This window comes from Ictidomys tridecemlineatus, chromosome 7 (genome assembly GCF_052094955.1).
Source record: "Ictidomys tridecemlineatus isolate mIctTri1 chromosome 7, mIctTri1.hap1, whole genome shotgun sequence".
In the NCBI taxonomy this organism is placed as follows: Eukaryota; Metazoa; Chordata; class Mammalia; order Rodentia; family Sciuridae; genus Ictidomys; species Ictidomys tridecemlineatus.
The window spans coordinates 138,786,838-138,810,760 of record NC_135483.1 but is presented as its reverse complement, the minus strand read 5'-3'; the positions used below and the strand labels follow the sequence as shown (position 1 = coordinate 138,810,760).

The 23,923-nt window shown below is 31.8% G+C and overlaps 1 protein-coding gene across 15 annotated transcripts in view; it reads right to left on the bottom strand.

Moving 5' to 3' along the window:
- The window catches only part of Ubr3 (ubiquitin protein ligase E3 component n-recognin 3), a 212,709-nt gene that overhangs the window by 147,008 nt on the left and 41,778 nt on the right, over window positions 1-23,923 (bottom strand). For 10 of the 15 annotated variants that reach the window (XR_013424132.1, XR_013424133.1, XR_013424134.1 and 7 more), the window contains exons 6-10: window positions 15,589-15,655; window positions 11,428-11,561; window positions 10,122-10,350; window positions 3,757-3,936; window positions 2,986-3,119 (exon numbers count right to left, since the gene is read on the bottom strand). Coding sequence is in view for 11 of the 15 variants with exons in the window: in XM_078017558.1 (XP_077873684.1) it covers window positions 2,986-3,119; window positions 3,757-3,936; window positions 10,122-10,350; window positions 11,428-11,561; window positions 15,589-15,655 (744 nt within the window). In the remaining 4 variants the exon portion in view is untranslated. The remainder of the gene's footprint in view (window positions 1-2,985; window positions 3,120-3,756; window positions 3,937-10,121; window positions 10,351-11,427; window positions 11,562-15,588; window positions 15,656-23,923) is intronic. The other 5 variants (XM_040268121.2, XM_078017560.1, XM_078017554.1 and 2 more) reach the window with 1 other exon arrangement.

The following is a 23,923-nucleotide window of genomic DNA, read 5'->3' as shown; positions in this document are numbered from 1 at the left end:
AACATGTTAGTGATCCTCTGTAGTAAGTTTGACATGTTTAAATAGTTGGGCTTTTGAAAAATTAGACTGAAACATCTATCTTGTTTATTACTTAAGTACATAAGTCCTGGTTATATAAATTTCATGGTAGAAAGCATAAGTGTGAATTTGGTCTAGTGTAGTGGCCTCTATTATGCTTCACAGGACTCAAAGGCTGTATAGTTGATTATAATATAGAATTAACTCAGGTCATTAATCTTTTTTGTTTAACTTAAAAGCTAGCTCCCTGCCATTTTATATTCTGGGGAGAAAATTCCAAGAAACCTCAGCCTCCAAAAACTTAAATATGCCAAAGATTTTCAAGGAAATTCATATAATAGATTTCAAAAAAAGACTACTTCTCATTACCCACCAAAAGAAATAAAGAAAATTTATTTTTACCTATTGGGAAGATATTACTCATTACCCACTAACCTGAGAATCAGAGCCCTAAATTTTATTTCTACTGTAATATTAAGTTCAACCGTGAAACTTAACTTGATTAATTTTCTGTGCCTTAGTTTTTCCGCTTGTAAATTACTTCCTATAAAAAGTGTTTAAAACTAACCATAATTTACCATGTTTATATTCTCTTACTTTAGAGAAATAAATGATCATATCTTAAATTTGATTCTTATCTTTTAAATAGTTGAAGCTTAGAAAGTGACTGAAAAACATTTGAGAAACAAATGTTTTCCTCATAATCAGGTTTTCCCATCTTTCATTTATGGGGAAAATTTGTATTGTCTTGTGCAATTTTGCAACATGATTGTCTCAGGAAAAAGATTATTTTCAATCACAATACTTCCTCAAATAATTCAAGATGGGTATGAGAACCCATCTTATTAGTTTAATGCTGTACTCATAGTATGTGACTTCTCATTAAAGGAGTGTATCAAAAGATCTTAAGAGAGTGTATCAAAAGATCTTAAGATTCTAAATGGAAATATGAATAAGGCTTCTTTAAAGCTGCAATCTATTAGAATAGAAACCTCATATGAAGTTTTTAGTAATAATGGCAAAGTTGTCATTTGGGAATAATTAACTTAGGTGTTTTATTCTCACTTCCTTTGGTGTACCACAGCCAAATACCATTTTGTTTATAGAAACCTTATTTCTATATTTGTTTACTTCCTTTATTATAAATGTGCAGATCAAAGCTTGAACCAAGCAAATACACTGAAGGTAAAGGTATTTCTTTTCCTAGCTTTATAGTTGTCTTTATAGTCCTAAAGATAGTTAGGCCAGCACCTTTGGACAGGGATTTACTCTTGAGAGGTCCTGGCCATCTCTCATTTAAACTTATTTCCCCACTTTGGAACAACTTTTTACAATTTTAAAGTATGCTAATCATGAGATCAGATAGGGTCTGAATATTGCTTTACCAGCACAAATCATCTTTTTCTGGTTGAAGATCTGAGACTGTGAAGTTATTCCACAGGAAGGCAAGAGATAGCTTAATATATACATGTGTGTGTGTGTGTGTGTGTGTGTGTATGTATGTACACATACATACACACACACACACACACACACATAAACACAAAATACTTATTGGTGATGTGTGTTTAAAATTATTATAACAAGCAAACCTGGTTGCTGTAATGTTTATTTTTTCTGTATTTAACATTAAATTCTTAAAAAATTTTTTAAAAAAATATTGGGATGAATAACAGTAGGAAGACTCTAGAGGCAGGAAACAAGGTAAGAAATTATCTTAATAACCTAAATTTTTAAAATATAAAAACAAAAAAGAAGCAGAGGGAGATACATCTGAAAGGAAAGAATGAATTCATGGTATGTGACTACAAGTTGAACACAGCTAGTACAGCAAGGGGAGGTTTCTAGACCAAACAACTCCATCAAAGGACATGAAGGACACAAAAGGAACTACAGTATGGAAAAAATGGTTTTAAAAAGTTAATGGGGGTGGGGACCGCAACGGATATAGCTCAGTGATAGAGCACCTGTTTAGCTTGCATGTGGCGCAGGATTCAATCCCTACTAACAGCAAAAAAAAAAAAAAAAAAGTTAATTGGAATCTGAGAAAATTCACGTACCTATTAGGAAAACTACACGAATAACCTAACCTGTTAGAAATTTGAATCTAATTAGACTGTTGCAAAGTTGTGAGACTTTTGTATTTAGAAAGTAGCTGAACTCCTGGGAGAAAAATATAAATCTTCTTGAAGGAAAACACACATTTAAAAGATAGATAAAAAGAGCTTCATAATTACCTATAAGGAAGAACAGGCTTTTTGTCCCATTTGCTTTTGTTTTGTTTTGAAAGGATAAGAAAACTGAGAAGTTCAAATAGTTTTAAATGGGTTGACCAAATCACACAAGTAGAAAGAGGCAAAACCAAGACTAGAACCAAGGGGTTTTAAAATATATCCACTATGAAATCTTGTCCAGCATGCTACTAGTACAGGCTAACAAGCTGGACTTCATGGGATCATATATCAAATATTTAGTCAAGTCTTTATTTTAATAGGATTAGAAGACTTCATTTTTCTGAATTACTCAAGAATTCTGGGGACCCGTCAAACCAGTGACTTGATATATAATATCAACAACTGGAAGTTGTGTAAAATTTTTTTTGTGCCTGGAATCTGAATATTGTAAATTTTACCAAGGAGTATCCTTACCCTTTGAAAGATAAGCAGCATTAGACAGCTGATAATAAGTAAAAAAGAAATAATAAAAGTGAATGTAGAGACTTACAAAGTTTCAAAGACTATTCAAAATAGGGGCAGGCTGAGAAGATCAGATAATATAAATTAAATTCAACCTAAGAATAAAAATTATTGTCTCAAGTCAACTTTCACAAAGCCGAATTCAACTTGAAACAGAATTAAACCCTGTACATTATATGCAAATAAACATGCCATTTTTTTCACAAATCTTTTTCTTATACAGTTATTTTTAAAACAAATACAGAAATTACCAAAAATATTTCCAACATACCCTAATTTTACAATGTGATAAGAGCCCCCACATTGGCTGTGCACAGGCCTCAAGTTCAGCAGCAAAGGCAGCATAGTAGGTCTGAGATTCAAATTCCACATGCTCATTCAGTTCTCGCTTGTTTAAGTTCATACCTTACAAAAATTAAAGCATACATAGGTCTCATCAAACAGAAGCAAGAATTCAGGTTAAAAAGCAAGTAAAACATTTCCTAGTACCCAACACAAGTTGACACACACAATTACAAAAATTGCATAATACATACAGAAATAAATTACTTAAAATGAAATAATCTAGAACTTTAAAGTTTTTTCACAAACTATGTTTTCTTGGACAACACTTTGTGAATGTCTCATATAACAAATGGGTATCTTTAAATAAGGAAGAATCTTAACTGATGCTAGTTGAAATTTTTATGGAAGACTAAATTTCACATTTCTAGATTAATGGTTTGAGATGCTAAAAAAAAATTACACTCTTGGGCGAGGGTGTGACTCAGTGGTAGAGGAATTGCCTAGCATATAGAAGACCTTGGATTCGATCCTTAGCACCACAAAAAAAAAAAAAAAGAGTTTCCTTTTTAATTGTTTCCTTATTAATAATTCAACACTTTTTCTTAACTCCCTGGTGTTTTTATGAACTTATAAAAGTTCTTATAAATAACAATTAAAATAATGAGACATTTCAATTGTTAAATACTATTTAATAGTTTAGCATGAGACATTTGTGAACCAAAAAAAAAAAAATTTAACAAAAAGATTAAATTCATACCTTGAAAGAAAGATACAAAGTTCATCCACGTAACTAACAGACCATGGTCCTCCAAAAATCTCTTCGCCACACTTTGATGAGACAGAATATTAATAAAATCACTAACAAGAGGCCAATAAGTGTTATTCTTCAGTAATGCTTCTCCACAGTTCACCACCACATGTAAACTATTTTCTTCATCTAAAAAAGACACATACAGCCCCAAAATAAATAACTTTAAAAAAAATTGCCAATGATACAGAATGTTACACATCTTAGAATCAGAAGCATCTAAATTCAAATCCCAGCCTACCATTTAGTACCTATTTAGCTCTAAGTGTGTTGGACTCTCTGAACCAACTTCCTCATTTGTAAAATGGGAAAAAATATATATTTTAAAAGATTAAATGAGATGTTAACATAAAGAACTTGGTACATTTTTATAGTAATTATTATTGCATATTGAGCTAACCATATGCTCATAAAATATTTTTTATTCTAATAATATTTTCAGCCCTTATCAATAAGATTTTTATCCCTAGATTAATCTCATTCTACCTTAATAATCAAATCTAAATGATTCAAGTGATACATATTTGCTTTCTTCTAGTCAAGGAATACATAAATACAACTTTCTTAACAAACAATCTTTCAAAGATAAAAGACCAAAAAATCTGTAAACCTCTCAAGTCTTTAAAAAAAAAGATCCTCAAACTTTAAATACATTGTTTCGGTGGGAAACAACTAGACTGCACAAAAATCTTTATCATTAAAATTTATTAGCACTATAAAACATACTAATACACATCAGACACAGAAGGCTCAAGAATAGTTATCTATTTCCTAGTCCACAAAATGAGGAATGTTTTTTTTATTTCTGTTTGTGCTAACTATTCTTTTTGTCATAAGTATAAAATCTAAATCAAAAGTGCATGAACTAATGAAATATCAATAAATACATTTTAAGAGGTATTATAGAAACTGGATCACATGTTTTTGAGAGGCAATAAGTATGGGGGAGGGGAAAAAACCTTATAGCAGAAAAATCATAAAAGCCTAGATGTATTTTACACTCAGTTTGCGTCACAACGACCTTTACATTCTAACTTTAAGGAACTGAAACTGGAATTCACATATGACGATATACAGATATAGTACATACAAAAAAGATGAGATAAAACTCCAGTCAAAGAAACTATCCTGAAAACGTTTTGTCCAAATTTAAAAGACTGAAGAAAGAACAATGCATTTCTGTGTTTCAAGTTAAAATATGATGTTTAAGGTACATATTTTTATTTGTTTGCTTTTGTTTTTTGTACTGGGTATTTAACCCAGGGACATTTTACCTCAGCCCTTTTTATGTTTTATTTTGAGATGGGTCTCATTAAATTTCTGAGGCTGGCCTTAAACTTGCAATTCTCGTGTCTCACCCTCCTAGAAAAGCTGAGATTAAAGCATGCCACCACACCAGCTTCATGTGTGTCATTTTTAAATGATTCCTCACTTTAACCAACTTTTTCAACTATCCACCTACTGTCAAACTCATCAGTGAGTAGGTCCTCCAATGCACTTCTTAATTTCTACACATTAAGTTTATATTTTAGCCCATGGAATTGTTTTATCCAGCCCTTAAATTAAACAATATTGAAGAACAAAATCCAGTGAAGCGAAGTATGCTATCTTTTAGTACTTCTCAATGAATGAAAAAAGGTAATTTAACAAATAAAGGAGGGGGTAGGGGTGAGGGTAGGACCCTTTCTCAAATTATCCACACCTGAGATTCTGAAAAGCAACCTCCTTATACTGCCACTTTGAGCCAATGAATCAGTGATATTGATGGGACAGTGCTAAAGGATGTTGGGATTAACACAGAGAGAGAGAGAGAGAGAGAGAGAGAGAGAGATAACTGTCCTATGTAATTGAAATCAGAAGATGAATAAGCAGAATATAACTGATCAAAATCACTATTCTCCTGACACTGCTTTAAATACTCCTGTGTTCTTGTGAAAAACGCCTTTGGGTTTATAATGAGATAATTAGAACTTCTATTTTTACCAAAATTGTTACTTTCCTCACTACAGATAAAAGCAATGATTCAGTGTTAAATGAAATTCACTCATCAACAAATATTTATTGAGAAACTACTAAGGGTCAGGTATTCTACTAATCTCTAAGAATAAAGCCAAAAAAAATCAAGATACATATTACATCTTTGTCCACTGAGCTTAACATCTAAACAAGTGTGTGGTAAGGGATGTTAAAGGGAAAATTCAAGAATCTCAAGAACAAATAAAGCTAGTATACAATTCAAGAAAGACTATCCTGAGTATGTGATGCTTAAACTGAGACCTATAAAATGTAATAAGAATTAGGATGAGCCAACTAAACTAGACACAAAGGAACAAATGGTGTTCAGGTAAAGGAGCAATAATCTCAGAGAAGGGTAGAATCATTTGAACATGCAGAAGATGGGATAATATAAATGAGGCTAGAGAATGACACATCAGCAACATTGGGAGTAATCGTGACAAGAACAGCAAGCCATTGGGGAGGGGGTAAGAGAGAAAACATGATTTAGTTGCATAGCACGAAAGGAACTACAGGAGAGTGGTGATGAGTAGAAATAAAGAAATCTGGAGATGACACTGGTTTGAACTGTGGAACAGTAGTATAAAAACAGAAATGAATGGAAGTGGCTATAAAGATATTTAGAAAGTTAAAATGACAGAGTTGATTATGTTTGCTGTATCTACAAGAAATAAAAAAGAAGTAAAGATGACTTGCAGGTTTTTAGGGTATCTTTAGATGGTTAAACAGTGGTAAAAAAAAAACACACACACTCATATGTTCATGCACATACACATAGAATAAGTGTTTTTAAAAAAGCTTGATATAACTAGTTTGTGCATTTGAAGTGTTTAAAGACATCCAAAAATATTCCAACAACTAGTTTTATCAGCCAGACAGAAGATCAATCTGGAATTTTCAGTATCTACAGATATTCCTATAGTTATGTGATGCATGGTTTTAAATTACATTTTATACAAACTGTTTCATAAGACAAATTGTAAAATTCAGGGGCATGGCAAATCATGAGTTATGGTTGGATTCACAATTACCATGGAGTATAAAAATTAATATAACTAAGTAAAGGCAGTGAGTAGGGATCCTGTACCACTAGAAGGCTTTTTCCTTTTAGTCTAGCTATTGCTATAGTCACGTAAATTCTCATTGCATCAGCTCAATATTTACTAACAGTATAGATCAAATGTTCAAATACTGCCTAGAGGCTAGGAATGTAGCTCAGTGGTCGAGCATTTACCTAGTATTGGGTTCAATCCTCAGCACTGCAAAATAAATAAAATCTAAAATAATATTATATCATATAAAATAAAACAAAACAAAACATTATCTAATCACATTTTAAGCAAAGTCTACAAAGAAGCTATTGAAAATTTTTTTTAATGTTAAAAACAGAGATCCTGGGGCTGGGAATGTGGCTCAAGCAGTAGTGAGCTCGTTTGGCATCCGTGGGGCAATGGGTTCATTCCTCAGCACCACATAAAAATAAAATAAACATGTTGTGTCCACCAAAAAAACTAAAAAATAAATATTAAAAAAAAATTCTGTCTCTCTCTCTCAAAAAAAAAAAAACAGGAATCCTATTGTAATATCTGTAGCTACACAATATATTTGAGGATCATTCTGATATCCTTAATGTAAAAATAGGGAACACTTATGGTGCTTTTAGAAAAGCAATACATATATATTATCAAATGCCATGCTACTATTTAAAGAGAAAAAAAGCAAAGTTTGAAGGATGTTGAGGATGTTTTTAGACACTGGCTTGGAGATAATGTAATCTACTGTAATATATTTAACACGTGACCACCTGAGTCCTGGACAATATTTGTACATAACAATTTCAATAGAATGATGAGAGTGAACACCAAATTGATGTAGGTAAACTGAGATGGGTTAATGAGTGTCTGAAAGATATAAAAAACTTTCTCAGGAAAGCTGATGATTTAAAAAAAAAAGAAGAAGAAGCAAACTCACACATCTTTTCCCCAAACATACTTCCTTAAAGACCAAATGCAAACCATACTTAAGAACAACTAAATTACTTAGTCAAAAAAAAAAAAGACTCAGATTCTTTTCAAAACAGCAGATACTAGACTGGGGTTGTGGCTCAGCAGTACAGTGCTCACCTAGCACCTATGAGACACTGGGTTCAATCTTTGGCACCCATATAAATAAAGAAAATAAAGGTTTTTTTTTAAAAAGCAGATACTTCACTCTGGTTAGAATAGCAATCATCAAGAATCCAAATAACAATAAATGCTGGCAAAGATTGGGAGTAAGACTATAAATTGGTACAACCACTGTGGAAAGCTGTATTGATGTTCCTCAAAAGACTAGGAATGGAACCACCCATATGACCCAGGTATTCCACTCCTTGGTATTTATCAAAAAGAACTAAAATTAGCATGCTATAGTTATACACACATTCCAAAGTGTACAGCAGAACACTTCACAACAGCAAAGTTATGGAACCAGCCTAGGAGCCCAGCAACAGACAAATGAATAAAGCAAACATGGTATATTTACATAATGGAGTTTTCTCAGCCACAAAGAAGAATGAAATTATATCATTTAGTGGTAAATGAAAAGAATTGGAGAACATCATGCTAAGTGAAATAAGCCAGGCTCAGAACATCAAAGGTCAAATGTTTTCTCTTATAAGAACCTAGAGGTGGTGAGGGTAGGGAATGAAAAAAGGAGACCTCACAAAACATATGGGAGACCAACAGAGAAAAGGGAATGAGAAAGAGGGATGAGGAGGGCATGGAAAGTACTGAGGAAGAAAATCTATCAAAGTATGCTATGTCCATATATGAATACATCACAATGAACCTCACTTATATATAATTATAATATATTGATTGAAATAATACTAGAAGAAAGATCAGTAGATCAGAAGGAAGGAGGTGGGGATGGAAAGGGAAGATAGTAAAAAGTGAGACTGATCAAATTATGTTATGTCCAGGTACATAGATGACATAAAGAATCCCACTATAATGCATAATTATAATATATCAATAAAATTTTTAAAGAGCAGATACTTCTATTTTAAAAGTTTTCTAGTTTATGAATTAAAAATTCTATATTTGAAGCCTTTCTCTAAATATAATCCTATATAACATTAATACAATTAATGACAGATACTATTTCAAAAAGAAAAATCAACAAATGTAGTTAAATCTCTAAGAAAGAAAGAAAAGGTCATGCTACATAAAGTCAGAAAAACTATAATGTAAAGTAGCTTTTAAATTTTTCTTTAAAAAAGTAAAGAGGTATATTGCTTAATATAAACAATACATTATGTTCCCACTACACCTGCACAAAGAAGGCAAAATCATATCATGGGTAGAAAGAGCATGGGCTTTTAAGTCAGACACTCAACCTTATCACTTAGAACTATATGACAGAGACCATGACTTCAATCACTAAGACACAGTTGCCTCATCTATAAAATGGAGTCAACAATATTTGCTTCATAGAATTAATGACAGTTAAACAAAATAAAGCATAAAAGTACTGAAAAAAGAGCCTGACAGATGGAGAATGTTCAAAAGATGGTAGCTATCATAATTAGCCAGCTATTATTACATATAAGGCATTAAGTCTTACAGTGAGCATATATCAATTTTTAGGATACAATGTCATATCTGAATACAGACTGTGAGAATATTGAGAAAATAGAAGCTAATATGAACAAAGGTACAACAGTGGAACAAGGCAAAGCTCAACTAAAAAAAATCTCTCCTCCCCAAAGAATGGGTGGGTCCTATGACTTAATCTGATATTGCTTATTATTTGTTTGTTTTTAAGTTTAGCTCCAGGGACAAATAAATGAAGACAACGTCTTCTCATGTGATTGTGCCAAGGTGAAAAGCAAAGGTTCTCACCTCAGGAAACAAGAAATCTTCCTTGGCTCTGTCATTTGCTAGCTGTATAATCTATAGCAAATGTCTTAATTTTCCTAAACTTCAATGTACTTATCTTTAAAGTGATGATAATAATGCCAATCTCAGAGAGTTGTTAAGAAGCTTAACTGAGATATTATATGAATATTCAACACAGTGCCCAGTACATACAAATATTCAAGTAATATAAATTATGTAAGAGAAGTTAAAATGAAGGACCACTGAGAAATAAGAATGGGCAAAGATAGGGCTGGGATTGTGGCTCTGCGGTAGAGCGCTCACCTAGCATGTATAAGGTACTGGGTTCGATCCTCAGCACCACATAAAAATAAAATAAATGTTTAAAAAAAAGAACAGGCAGAGATAGAGAAATATATGACAGGTCAAGAAGTTTACCTTGTAGTTCACTTTTAATAAGGCAACTTTCCATCATGTATAATAGTACAGTGACCATAATATCCAGGAGCTGACATTCTTCTGTTACCTGTCTAGCTAGCTCCTCATTGCTGAACAACTGAACACTAATATGCACAATTCTATTAGACATCGTGTCTGATTCATGACTTTTCTTCAGTGTTTTCATAATGAAAGCATAATGTTGAACAAAAGTTTTTGTAAAAGCAACCTGTAAATAGGGAAGAAAACAATACATTAGTTTAACTGAATTTAAAATACAAATATAATGTTGAAAATATTTTAAAGCTATTACTAAATTGTGATGAAATCCAAGGTAATTAAAAAATAATTCAATGATGATGGTAGTCCTAAGTCAGATTTTCCCTTTTTCAAAATATCAGCAAATATTCTGATGGTTAAAAAATTAATTTTTAAAGCAATTGCAAACACTATGGTTTAAGAATACAGAATTTCGTTTTGTTTACAAGTATCAATTTACTAAGGTCTAAGGATATGTCTTTGCTATGTGCTGCCTACTTTGACAACAAAATCTAAAGTCTCAGCCACAAACCACATAGAGAATTTAATACTATTAAACAAGTGAGTCAGTGTGATTACTACACAAGTAAAAACTTTTATTTGATATTAAAGCAGAAAATGATCTGACTAAATGTCTAAAGTGCTATTTAGTTTACTTTTATTTCCTTCATATGCAGGATGTACATTTCCTCTGTCATAATTTTTAAGAAGAAATAAAGACACCATAACAACTATACCATGCTTTCTTTTTTAATACATTGAGGTATGTAACTTTGCCATTACCATCCACACGATACTAAATGATGAGTTCAAACCCTCTGGAACTAAAAACTTCTACCTTCATTCATACCTGAGTCAGTAACTATTCTCTTTAACAACTGTGGCCACCAACTATTAACCTTGTGCTTTTCCTAGTCTAAATTCAGCTACCCCATTAAACTTTATCATAGCATTTTATACCTTTCTTTCAGAGAATTTAGAATAATTTCTAACTACATATTTACCTCTACATTTGTGTTTTTAATGTTTGTCCCCCAGCATTCCCTTCAAGTTCTACAAAGACTTTTTGAATTTTAAAAAGAAACCTAAGGTCCTGTGTGCGTTTTGTGCAGACCCTGTAGTAGCAAGAGAATAAGCAAATGTTTTCTTATGTTATGTCAATCCTTAGATCTATAATATAATAAGTCTCACCTGAGAAATATATTTTTAAAAAAAGATTTAATGATGACAAAGCAAAGTTTAGAAAAGAAAGAAAAATTATGGATACCTTATACTCTTGATCTGGAAGCATGTTGAGTAAGAAAGTGACCATCTTCTGAGGGAATTCATACTTTATTGTCCAAAACAAAAGTTCTTCTAGAAAACTTTTATGCTTCAATACATCCATTATGGATTGATCTGCTTAACAAAAAGAAAATTCATTTAATCCTTACTATAATTAACAGCACATCAAACACAAATACCTGAAAGTATCTAAAAATTAAGGACACCCTTTCAATAATGCAGTGATAATACCAATATTAAGTTTCTATAATCATATAAATAACAAAACACTTGATCTCTTTATTTTAATATAAATTAGTAATAAAATAAGTATTAATTGTCCTTAAACACAGGCCATTTATCTAAAATTTCTACAAAGATTCAAAATATATATTGAGCATTCCTCATCAAAAATTAGGGCTGGGACAGTGGCTCAGCAGTAGCATGTGTGAGGCACTGGGTTTGATTATCAGCACCACATGCATAAATAAATAAAATAAAGATCTATCAACAACTAAGAAAAAAATATTAAAAAGTTAAAAATGCTCCACATTTTTTAGCATATAACTAGTAAATTTTATGCCAATATTCCAAAATCTGAAAAATACCAAAATTTGAAACTGGTCCCAATGAATCCAAATAAGGGATATTCAGCCTGTAACTATTCAATAATACTTAATTAAAATAATAGTAATAATTTTAAGCTAAAAATAAATATTGCTTAGGACATAATAACACCAAAATATTTCATTTCTAAAAAAAGGATATATATCTTCTTTATAAAATTCAATAATTCATCTATTTATTTAAAAGAATTCCCATAAATGAGACACTAATATCACTACTAAAGGAAACTCCTTATGTGCTGCTTCCTCTAGTATATTACTTTTCTCTGGTAAGAATATATCCAAAAACGTATAAATAATTTTAGATATGTGTACTTTTCTTCTTCACATACAGGGGAAAAGGTAACTGATGCCCTTTATTTATAAAGATATTCAAATGCAGATTAAATAGAAGGCCTATTTCTAAGAACAAGTGGCCCTCTATGAAGTCTAGGTACAGCACATTTCTGTATCTTATTTAATTCTCACAATTCACTTAGCAACCTACATGAATAAAAATTTCTACATCCTTGCCATGCTTAGTCAAAAGAAAATCTCAACAAGTATTTGATGAACTGGATAGTTTTAATACTTTTACTATCTCTTTCACTTTCTCTAACTCATATTTTTGCTAATTTTTTTCCTTGAAAATGATAAGGACACAACAAATGTCAACTGTGCAGAATTAGATGGAAGATTGGGGCAGTGGGGGTGTCAGTAATATACACTTCAAAATAGTCAAGTATAGTCCTATACATCACAGTTCAAATATCTTACAGGGTAACCTTGTAGCAATTTCTCAATTAACACTATCTTAGTTCATAGTTCTATTATTAAACAATAATGTCCACACCACATCTCCTCAGGTAATAGGTCTAAAAGAGTAACAATGTAGGCTCAATATGCCATCACTTGATTCTTTTATAAAACACAGTGAGTTTACTAAATCTTGAATTGGTTAATATTAGATATGACTTTACCCCTATTTCTTTATTAATAACTAAAGAAGAAAACAAATCCCAAAAAAATCTTGTATGTTCTGGAAATAAATTCCTCTGGTACAATCAGTATAAGCAATATGTAATAAGGATTAGGTGTAAATACAATTAGAGTTTTGTAATTATTTTTCAAAACTCAGAATTTTCTTCTTGTAAAACAGAAATCTTTTCCTCCTGAAACACCATCATTCATTCCATTGGTGTGATAATGATTTAAAAACAGAAATAAACTAAGCTTGCAAGAAATGAGGCAAAATATATTCAAGGATCTATACTGACGACTCAAAGCTAAAAAGTAATAAAAGTAGGACCTAAGAGAATCAGATAACAGGAATAAAAGAATTATAACTTAAAAACAGAGTATAATCAACAGCACATTTCAATACCTTATTTAATTCCCACAATTCACTTAGCACCTACATGACTAAAAATTTCAGACTACCAAATTAAAAAAAAATTCCTAAATAAATGCTCCTTAACATATTCACAAAGCTGAACACAACTAGTGCTATTAATCTTAGAATTCATAGTTATGTCTGCAAGCCTGCATTAGCCAAATGAAAAGTCTGAAGCCACCATCATTACTAATTGGCATGTACTTAGAAGGAAAATACATTAACTTTGTTTTAAATCAACAATCAATCTGAATGCACCCCAAAAAGTTCTGACTTCTCTTAAAATGAGAATAACTGCAGTTATGAGGAATTTAATTTCTTTATCTTCAGGAAGGAAAAAAATGCAATGTCTTTGTTGATTTTCTTAAAATGGTGATGTCTGTCTCACAAGATTTTAAAGCATGTGTTATATGTTTTATGTGTAATATTATGGAATGTGATTAGAAACGCTTCTATGATGGGGCTGGAATTGTGGCTCAGCGGAAGAGCGCTCACCAAGCACGTGCAAGGCCCTGGATTCAATCCTTAGCACCACATAAAAATAAATAAAATAAAGATATTAAAAAGAAAAAATTCTTATATGACTTATCTGATCATATACTTTTAAAATCTTGTCATGACTTTTAACAATGCCTAATCTGCCTTAAGTTAAAATGTAAAAAGATATTTCTAAACAATCAGTGCAGTGTAAATGCATAAGTAAGGCAAGGTCTTAACTAGACTGAGGATCCAACCTCTGCAACCTCACTAACTCTTTTTCAGTAATCTTAACCATGTTAGTTAACACATTCTAAGCTTCAGTTTCTTCATCTTTAAAACTCAGGCTATGAATATAGACTGTGACTTAGTACTTGGCCTCTTGCCTTTCTTTACATATTTTATTTCAGTTCACATGCAAATGTTGAATCAAATTCTTATAAAAACTAAACTACCCACTAAACTTCAGAAATCATTCTTCAGAAGAAGAGCCTATAATGAAAATGCCCACTGCTTCCACCTTTCCAGGTAGTCCTATAAATGTCTCAATACACTTAATCAACAGCAAAAGAAAGAACTCTTTTCATCAAAATCATATTTTAACCATTAGAGACTCTATAATAGACCGCATTAACCCAGAAAATGGATCATATTACAATTTAGACATCCCTGGCAAAAATTCAAAGCACAGGTTACCCACTAATGAGTCAAGAAAAACAGTGGTTAAAAGTTTAGGCTCTAGAATTTGAATTAAGGATTTATTTCTTATTAGCTGAGATCTCTAACATACCTCCATTTCCTCATTCATAAAATGGAAGTAATACTAAAACCTACTTCATAATGGTTACTTTGAAAATTAAGTCAAATAATACAACAAAGTGCTTAGCATTGTATCTAGCACATATAAAACAATTTAATGAGTATGGTAACCCTGTAATCTCAGCAGTTCGGAAAGCTAAGGCAGAAGGATCACAAGTTCTAGGACAGTCTCAGCAACTTAGTTTCAAATAAAAAGGGGTAGGGATGTACCTAATGGTAGGGCATTCCTGGGTTTGAACCCCAGTACCTCCCCAAAAAAGAAAAGCCAATAAATATTTTACCCATTATTACTACTAATCTATTCCCTTACTGTAGGCATATCTACCTCTTGCTTTGACTAAACACGTTTAGTTTTTCATGAGCCTTTACTATGTGTTTAATGCTATTCATTCATTGCCATTGTACATTGTGTTTCTGTATTTCTCCCCCGTTTCTCCTTTGCTCCTCCTTTCCACTTTAGAAAATGCATACTACAGATTATAAAAAGATGAAAACCAAACTAAAACTCTACACCAAAAACACTGGATCCAAATCAATTAATTAATGAAAAAAAAAAACCTTCTATTTGGGGACTCACATAATGCTCGTTTTATGATAACAAACAATGAACTAAATCCTAATAGAGTTTTACTTGCTTTTGAGGTCCCTGCAACTACCTCCTAATAACACTTCCTCCATCATTAAATAAATCTAACAATATAACTGTCCCTTCAAAAAAAACTTTGATGTCACTATGGCTCTAGTAACCATCAAGTGTTCTTAGTGATTAAGGATTTTTTTGGGGGGTGGGCATTTTGCTCAAGGAAAAAACAGAATACACACACACATAAACACACTCTCTCAATTTATACCAATTATACTCTATTTATACCTTTGGTGCCACTGCTCAGTTTTACCCTCTTTCTCTTGCCCAAGCCTTGACTCCCATCCTGATCCTCCTGGAGGGGGAAAAAAGCATTAGATTTATAAATAGTCATATTCATAAATTTATACATTTTATATAAATACAAATGTGCTTAAAACATAATATTTGCATGCTTATACACATACATAATTAAACATAATAAATGCATGCTTATACACTATTAAACATATTTCACTTTTATGTATTTACTATAAAAAATCTTTTTATGCTAATTTTATTTAAATATATAGTGAAATATTCTTAGTGTTAAAATACAAAAGCTCTTAGGGCTGAGGTTGTAGCTCAGCAGTAGAGCACTTGCTTAGCACATGTGAGGCCCTGGGTACGATCCTCAGCACCACATAAAAATAAATAAATAAAATAAAGGTATTGTGTCCAACTACAACTAAAAAATAAATATTTTTTTAAAAATACAAAAGCTCTTAAACTTAACCTATGCTTCTAACTGAAGCTTCTTAAGCACCCCAAAATGCCAAAATAAAAATTTTCCTAACCTCATATACATGACAATAATTACACTCAGAAGTTAAGAGAATAGGGAGAAAGTTTACCATAGAAAGAAAGAGAAAAAGGGAGAGGACTAAAGTAATGAATAGGATAAAAGCTTCAAAGAGTTTGAGACAAAATGAATTCAAAAAATCAAATTCTGAAAGAAAAAAACACAACGCATTATAAGCTGGAGTTGACAGTTTAAAAATAATAGAATAATAATAATAAATCAAAATACGCCTAGGAAAAAACAAAGAAGGAAATATAGGCATTTTTGTTCACATGTGATACATGCATTCCTGAAAAACCTCACACTTAAAATAACAAGGATTATGGGAGAAAAAAGGGTGAGGGGAAAACCACTCACAACCTACTCAAGTTTGTAACCAAAGAAATAATAGAAACAATAACTGGTACCTGGGGAGATCATTTGTATGCCCAGGCAAACACCTTGACATGGTTCAGGCTGTCTCAGAGGATGCTGACACTGCACAACAGCAAAATGGGCATCAGCCAGATGAGACAACACATAAGGAAGAGAAGCAGATGCAGGAGCCTGCCACTGTGAAAATCATATAAAGCTACCGGTACACCTATTTAGGGAGGTAGTTCTAGGTATAAGGGCTCACTTCTAATTTTCTTAAAATGTTATTGGAAAGGCTTCTAATATCTTTATAATAGAGCTCAGGATTTTCCTCTTCATCTACAGGTTATGATTCTACCCCAATATTCCATCTCTCCTAAATCAGGAATTCTACATATAAAACAAAAACTTTCATTTTATACTTCCTTTCCCTATATTTCAAATGCATATCAGTCAACTGGTATTATAAGACATATGTGTTAATATTTTGGAATAGATTTAGTTCTAACCTGGTGGCAGGTTAGAACTGTAATAAAAACTTCCAAATACTTTCTCAATCAGAGTTGATTAAACCTCCAAAGTAGAAAAGTAGTCTGAGCTTCCTGCTACAGCTTGATTTACTGGAGTTGCTTCTTTGGCCTATACTTCATATCCTTTAAGAGGGTTTCTGTCAAATCCAACATCATTCCTCAGGGTTATTCTCTAGGTTTTCTGGAGCTACCATTTAGCTTATTTATTCAGCATTTATTGAGCACTTTAATATTCCTGCCCTGTTAATCCCTCACGTTGTCCAGTCTCTATGGCTATCAACCTGGCAGCAAGACTATCAAACTACACTCTCCACCTCCTCTACCACTCTAACCTTGCCCCAGGAGAAATTCAGCAGAATGAAATTTGGATTCTTGACAGACAGAAAAATGTGAATATCATGCCACAGGGCCCAAAGAATTCAGATTTAAGATTTCAACTAATAGCAATTTATGAAACTATTCTCCCAGACCTGAGACAAAAGACAAAGTTGGAAAAAATATGTTAAGTCCCAGGTTAGAATCACATCATAAATTTCAAAAATAAACTTCCCTTGTAAAAAGTATCCTTAATCCAGTAATGGCCATGGCAATATGAAGTTTTATAAATTTTCTGGCCTTCTAGTCTTAAAGAACAAGTAGAAGTAGCCAAGTAAAAGAAGGAAAAGTCATTCCGAGAAGAAAAGAGATGGCAGTTTTTTGCCTGTGGTATATTGCTTGTCTAATACAGACAAGGCCCTGGATTCAGTTCTTACCATCAAAAAAAAAAAAAAAAAGAGGGGATGTGGCTCAATGGTTAAGCACCCCAGGGTCCAATCCCTGGATAGGGGGGTGGGGATGCGGGCTGGGGGGATAGGAGAGGAGAAAGAAGAGAAGATAAAGAGGAGAAAGAGCATGAACTAAGATACAAAGACAAAAATCTGGAGACATGGACCACTGGATTGGACTTAATATCATGGTATGCAAACACAACTAGGACAATAGATTATCTTCATCTATGGTGGTGGAAAAATTAGTACTCTTGCACACTGATGGTGAAAGTATATAGTACAGACTTCTGAATGACAAGTTGATAATATATGTCAAAACTCCTTTTTAACACAGAAATTCCAATTCTAAGAATTTTTCCTAAAAAAGTAATGAGACAATTGAATAGGAAGTATGTACATGACTATTCATAACAATATTATGTATAAAAGCAAAAGAAAACAATCTCTGGCTTTTAAGAGAAGATGAATAAGTAAATAAAATATAGCACACCTGCACCATAAAAGAAAAAACAATGCTAGAACTCTATATTCATTGTTACCAGATGACATTCAAAAAGCATTACTGTGAAAAAAGCATATTATGTAAAATAACATATGGAATAAGAAATCATTTAAGTAATCTACACAAATAAAATGTTAACATATTCATTATAGTCAAAATTATCATTGGTGGAAAAAAATGATACAAGACTACAGCATGAAACCATTAAAATAGTCTATGTATTAAGATCTGTTAGAATGCAAATGTTTTATATATATACATATATATATGTATGTATGTATATATGTGTGTATATGTGTGTATGTATGTATGTGTGTGTATATATATATTTATTTGTTTGTTTATATTCATGAAGTTCTTCTGATATGCTGACCTCTGAAATATTTTTAATTGTCTTCCCTTTCAAAGTGACAAATGTGGTTTTGCCAAAATGGTTTGAGTATCTCTGAGAGTAGACTACATCTTGTCCCCTCTTGGCCAGGATTCTTTATTCTGTTATACTGTGACAGCACCTAGCCTGATGTTCAGAGTGCACAGTGAAATGTTCTAGACTACAAATTAAGGTATAAGTCCTTATGTACTTTTCCTTAAGAACTTAAAATAGAATGCAGATGTTTATAATGAGTTACTCTACGTGACAGAGTTATAGCTCATTTTATCATCATTTTTAAATATTTATTTCCTATTTATTCAACAATATGGGTTGTAGTTTTAAGTTAATAAATATTTATTAAGAAATACTGCCTTGATTTCTAATCTCAATCACAACAAACTACTCAAGATGATGGACTACTGTGCCATCTAAATATGATATTTTTATTTTGAGATAGAACAGAATTAACTCCCAAAGGTTGGAATTTCAGACACTAAGGAAGATCAAAGCAAAAAAAGTCATCATGACCACAATTTTCCATCCTTTCAAATTCATTATTGGGAAATGAAGTTCTTCCCATTTATCTATGAGGAAACAGTACAGGACACTGGGAAAAGAGGGTCTAACTGATAAGACGAAATAAAATGCGTACAATCCTGACTCAGCATTTGTACAGGCCCCAGACTTTTTTTTTAATATTTATTTTTTGTAGTTGTAGTTGGACACAATTTTATATATATATATATACACACACACACACACACACACACACACACACACACACACACAGCAGGTATGCTATACTTTATTTACTTATTCATCTTCTCTTAAAACCCAGGGCCTTGCCTACACAAGGAGAGTGCTCTACCGCTGAGCCATAACCCCAGCCCCCTTCCAGAATTTTACTAGTCCCTGGGGGCAAGGCACCATTGCTGCAAGTGTTTCTGGGACAAACTATGGACATAGGTGCAAATTATTTTAGAGAAGAGACAATTAGACCTGAGACAAGAAAAACATATTCAACTACCAGTCTATAAAATCCCTATATAATATATTCATTATAGCAAAACAGTTATCATGACCACAATAAAGAGTTTCTCAATTCAAATTAGTCCTTTTTTTCTTTGATGAATTATTAGGCAAATGAAAAATACAAACCCCATAAAAAGAAGTCAGGTAAATTCACAGCCGATTAAAATAATACTCAAAAAAAATGAGACTATTTAATAAAAATAAAATCCAAAAGAGATCTTGAAAAACTGGAATAAAATAAAACTTAAAGATTTAAGTAAAGGGGCTGGGGATATAGCTCAGTTGGTAGAGTGCTTCCCTCACATGCACAAGGCCATGAGTTCAATCCCCAGCACCACAAAAAAAAAAAAAAAAAAAAAAAAGATTTAAGTAAACCACTGTAATCTGAGACTTTAAAATCAACTTTACAAGAACAAAGGAAGCTTTAACTTGTTAGTTGTAAACTGGAAGGGGAGGGGAGTGAACACCCTAGGCATTTTATTTGACCACTGTGGCTCCTGCCAACAGTTTAAAATAGCTACTAACAGACTAGCAAAAAACTTTAGGCCTAAATGAAGGCACAGTATTCTTATCAAAAGATGTCTCTTTACTGTGCACAGAACCAGATCATAGATTTTAAATGGAAATGAATGATGAAAAAATAAATAGATGAAAAGAAAAAGCTATGCACAACAGAGAATATTAAATAAAGGTAGATATTTAAAGGGATATCATATGGCAATTAAAATAAAAATCTCTCTAGAGGACAAAATGTGTGAAATTATATAATATTGATAAGAAATTACTAATAATAAGAACTGTTAAACAAAGGAACAAATTGGCCCATAAACTAGGTAAGCTCACTACCACTGGAACTGTTTACAGAGAAGCTTACCAATTGTCAGGAATGTTGTAAAATCAATTCCTGCACTGGAAAAGAAATATATCAGATATGTCTAAGACCTTTCTCACCAAAAGTTTACGTGATTTTCTACCTCATCCCTCCCCATTAATGTAATTTATGATTACAAATTAAAATTTAACCTTATATCTTTTGAAGTAAAGCTATTTTATTTCTTATTCATTTATGAAAAACATCTCCAATTTTCAATTTCAATAATCCTACCTTCGCTAATATTTAGCAAATTTGTTTTAATTGTTCTTTTGGATTCTGTCTTTAATAAAGGTGAGAATATTCAGAGCATATCTACACAGTGACTTATTTTATTTTGCTAATGATTATCTCTCAATTATGTGAAAGTATGCAAGAAAAAAAGACTAGAAGTAAACAAGCAAAATTAATAAACAATGATTATTTCTGTATGGTAGGCCTGAAGGTAAATGTTTTCTTCCTTGTACTTTTTTATATTTTCAATTTTTTCACAATGAACATTCATTCACCTGGTCTTAGTTCCCCAGGAGAAAAGTGTTTTAAATTATTTCACTTATATTAATAGCTAAATACATCAAAGTTACAGAAATTAATGATCTGGTCATTGCACACAGACAAATAGATACTGCTAAAGGAAAAATATCACAGTGAATAATCTTCTCTTGAAAAGTTCTTTACCTAGGGGCTGGGTATTGTTATAGCTCAGTGGTAGAGTGCTTGCCTCGCATGCATGAGACCCTGGGTTCAATCCTCAGCACCACATCTACATATATAAATAAATAAAAATAAAAATATTGTGTCTATCTACAACTACAAAAATATTTTTTAAAAAAGTTCTTTACCTAAAAGATCCTATTCCTTCTAAGAAACTTTCTAATTAGACCCACTTATATATAAAGTAATTTACTTTTGATTTGGATTATGGTTATAAATTAAAACAAATAAGGATATAAATTTAAATCTTAAAAATAATTCACATAGTTAAGATGTACTCTTAGTATATTTTCTTTCTGGTTCCACACAACACAAATATTTTCTCCTCTTATTTCATATGAGCTACACAAAAAAAGAATAAGAAGTAATCGTATGAAGAATGTAATGTGTATAAATAGCACTGCTGAGTACATAATGTTCTTTTCCTCTAGGGACAGCAGAGACCAATAGATGACACAACTTGTATAATAAAATTAAGTAGACTGTGATATATATACTCCTTCAAATAAAACTGCAAAATAAAAAGAAATCTTCTATTGTTAATAGTTTCTAATCTTTCTTCATTTTAAAAATGAAGTATTGGGATTAGATTATATCTAGAGTCTCTTCCAATTCGAAATTCCAACTTATTTTTTTTTTCTTTCTTTTGTTTTTTGTTTGCTTTGCTTGGGGTGGGGGGGAGAGGGTTGTTTTGTTGTTGTTGTTGTTGTTTTGGTACTGGGGATGGAACCCAGGGCCTTACACACGCTGGACAAGTAATCTACTACTTAGCTACATTCCTAGGTCCTAAAATACTTTTTTAATTATTACAATTACCTCTACATTTTTTTTTAGCAATTAAGATGATGCTGTCCTCTTCTCATCCTATCTTCATTTACTTGTTAAATTACAAGTATATAAAAACACAAAAAGGGTTTGGTTCATAATCCCATGGGTCTTACACAGTAAAGGTGCAGAAATTCTAGTCTTTAAGTCATATCCAGTTTTTCAAAAAATGTCAAGTAGAAATACTAACATGCCATTTGTGCCTACAAGTGTCTGAAAAGAAACACAGAAAGAGAGAGAGGCAGGCAGGCAGGCTGACTTCAAAGCCTTAATGAAATTTTTAAATCACATAAAATAGTTTTATCTTTCTATCTACCTTATCCCTTCAACTTTTTTCTCCTTAATCTGTATACTCCATTCTTTATTGATGCTTACATATTTAATCATTTTACATATTTAAATATAAAAAATCACATATTTAATAATGTATTATTAAATAGTTAATAATGGCTACATTATTATTTTTAAGTAATTTTTTTTAAAATTTTTTTATATTTATTTTTTAGTTGTAGTTGGACAGAACACCTTTATTTCACTTGTTTATTTTTTTATGTGGTGCTGAGGATCATTTTAAAGTAATACATGTGAAAAATATTTGAAAAGAATAAAAGTACAATACAAATTTAAAATAATGTCATTAGTTTTTAATTGGCTAAGTGGCAAATTTTATGTTTCCCTCTACAGGAAATACTCAATTAACACACTTCTTGCTTATGATACCTAACCCAAATAGAAATTTCTTTTCCATGTAGGCCATCAGTCCTAATCAAATAATATCTCTCATTAAGAAATAAGAAACAAAAGCTGAGAGGAAACAGATGACCCCAACAATGACAAGTAGACAAATCACATAATGTTAGTTTCATTATTAAATTCAAAAGTATGTTTTACTCCTTTAGTTGCAATAAACACAGCAAAATTTTATAATATTCCTTTTTTACTTTACAATGGTAAAAATAAACTACCTAAATATCTTTCAGTCTGAAATATGTGTTTTCATTGTCTCAATGTACAATAGCAGCCATTATTCTTTTCATTAAAATCCTTCAATAGTCATTATATGTCCATATTAATGGCTACATCATTATTTTTTAAGTAATTTTTTTTCTTAAATTTTTTTATATTTATTTTTTAGTTGTAGTTGGACACAACACTTTTATTTCACTTGTTTATTTTTTTATGTGGTGCTGAGGATTGAACCCAGGGTCTCCACATGCGAGGCAAGCGCTCTACTGCTGAGCCACAATCCCAGCCCCAAGTAATTAATTTTTGTTGTTGTTATTGATGGACCTTTATTTTTATTTATTTATTTTTATGTGGTGCTGAGAATCGAACCCAGTGCCTCACACATGCTAGACAAATGCTGTACCACTGAGCTACAACCCCATCCCGCTACATTATAATTTCATAATTAGGTATAGTTTTTCTCAGGAGAAAAATGCCCCTGAAATAGAATAATTGAAAATCAATCATTGGGATGTTACTTAGCTATAATCACTAGACATTACTGGATATCAAGAGAATCTGATGAAAAGAATAGCTAATGTCACACTGTGATTGTGGAAGTTATAAAACATGTTTACAAATTCTATGGCACTCCTCCCATCTACAAGTAGGATCTATATATCCTCCCACTAAATCTGGGCTAACTGTAGTCACTTATAACTAATAGAATACAGTGTAGTAACACAATGTAACTTCCAGGGCTAGTTTAGATAAGGCTCTACAGGTTTTGTCTTGGGCTGATCTTTCTGGGAGAAGTCAGTCACTATGTAAAGACATCTAATTTAAGACTACCATGCTGGAGAAGCCAG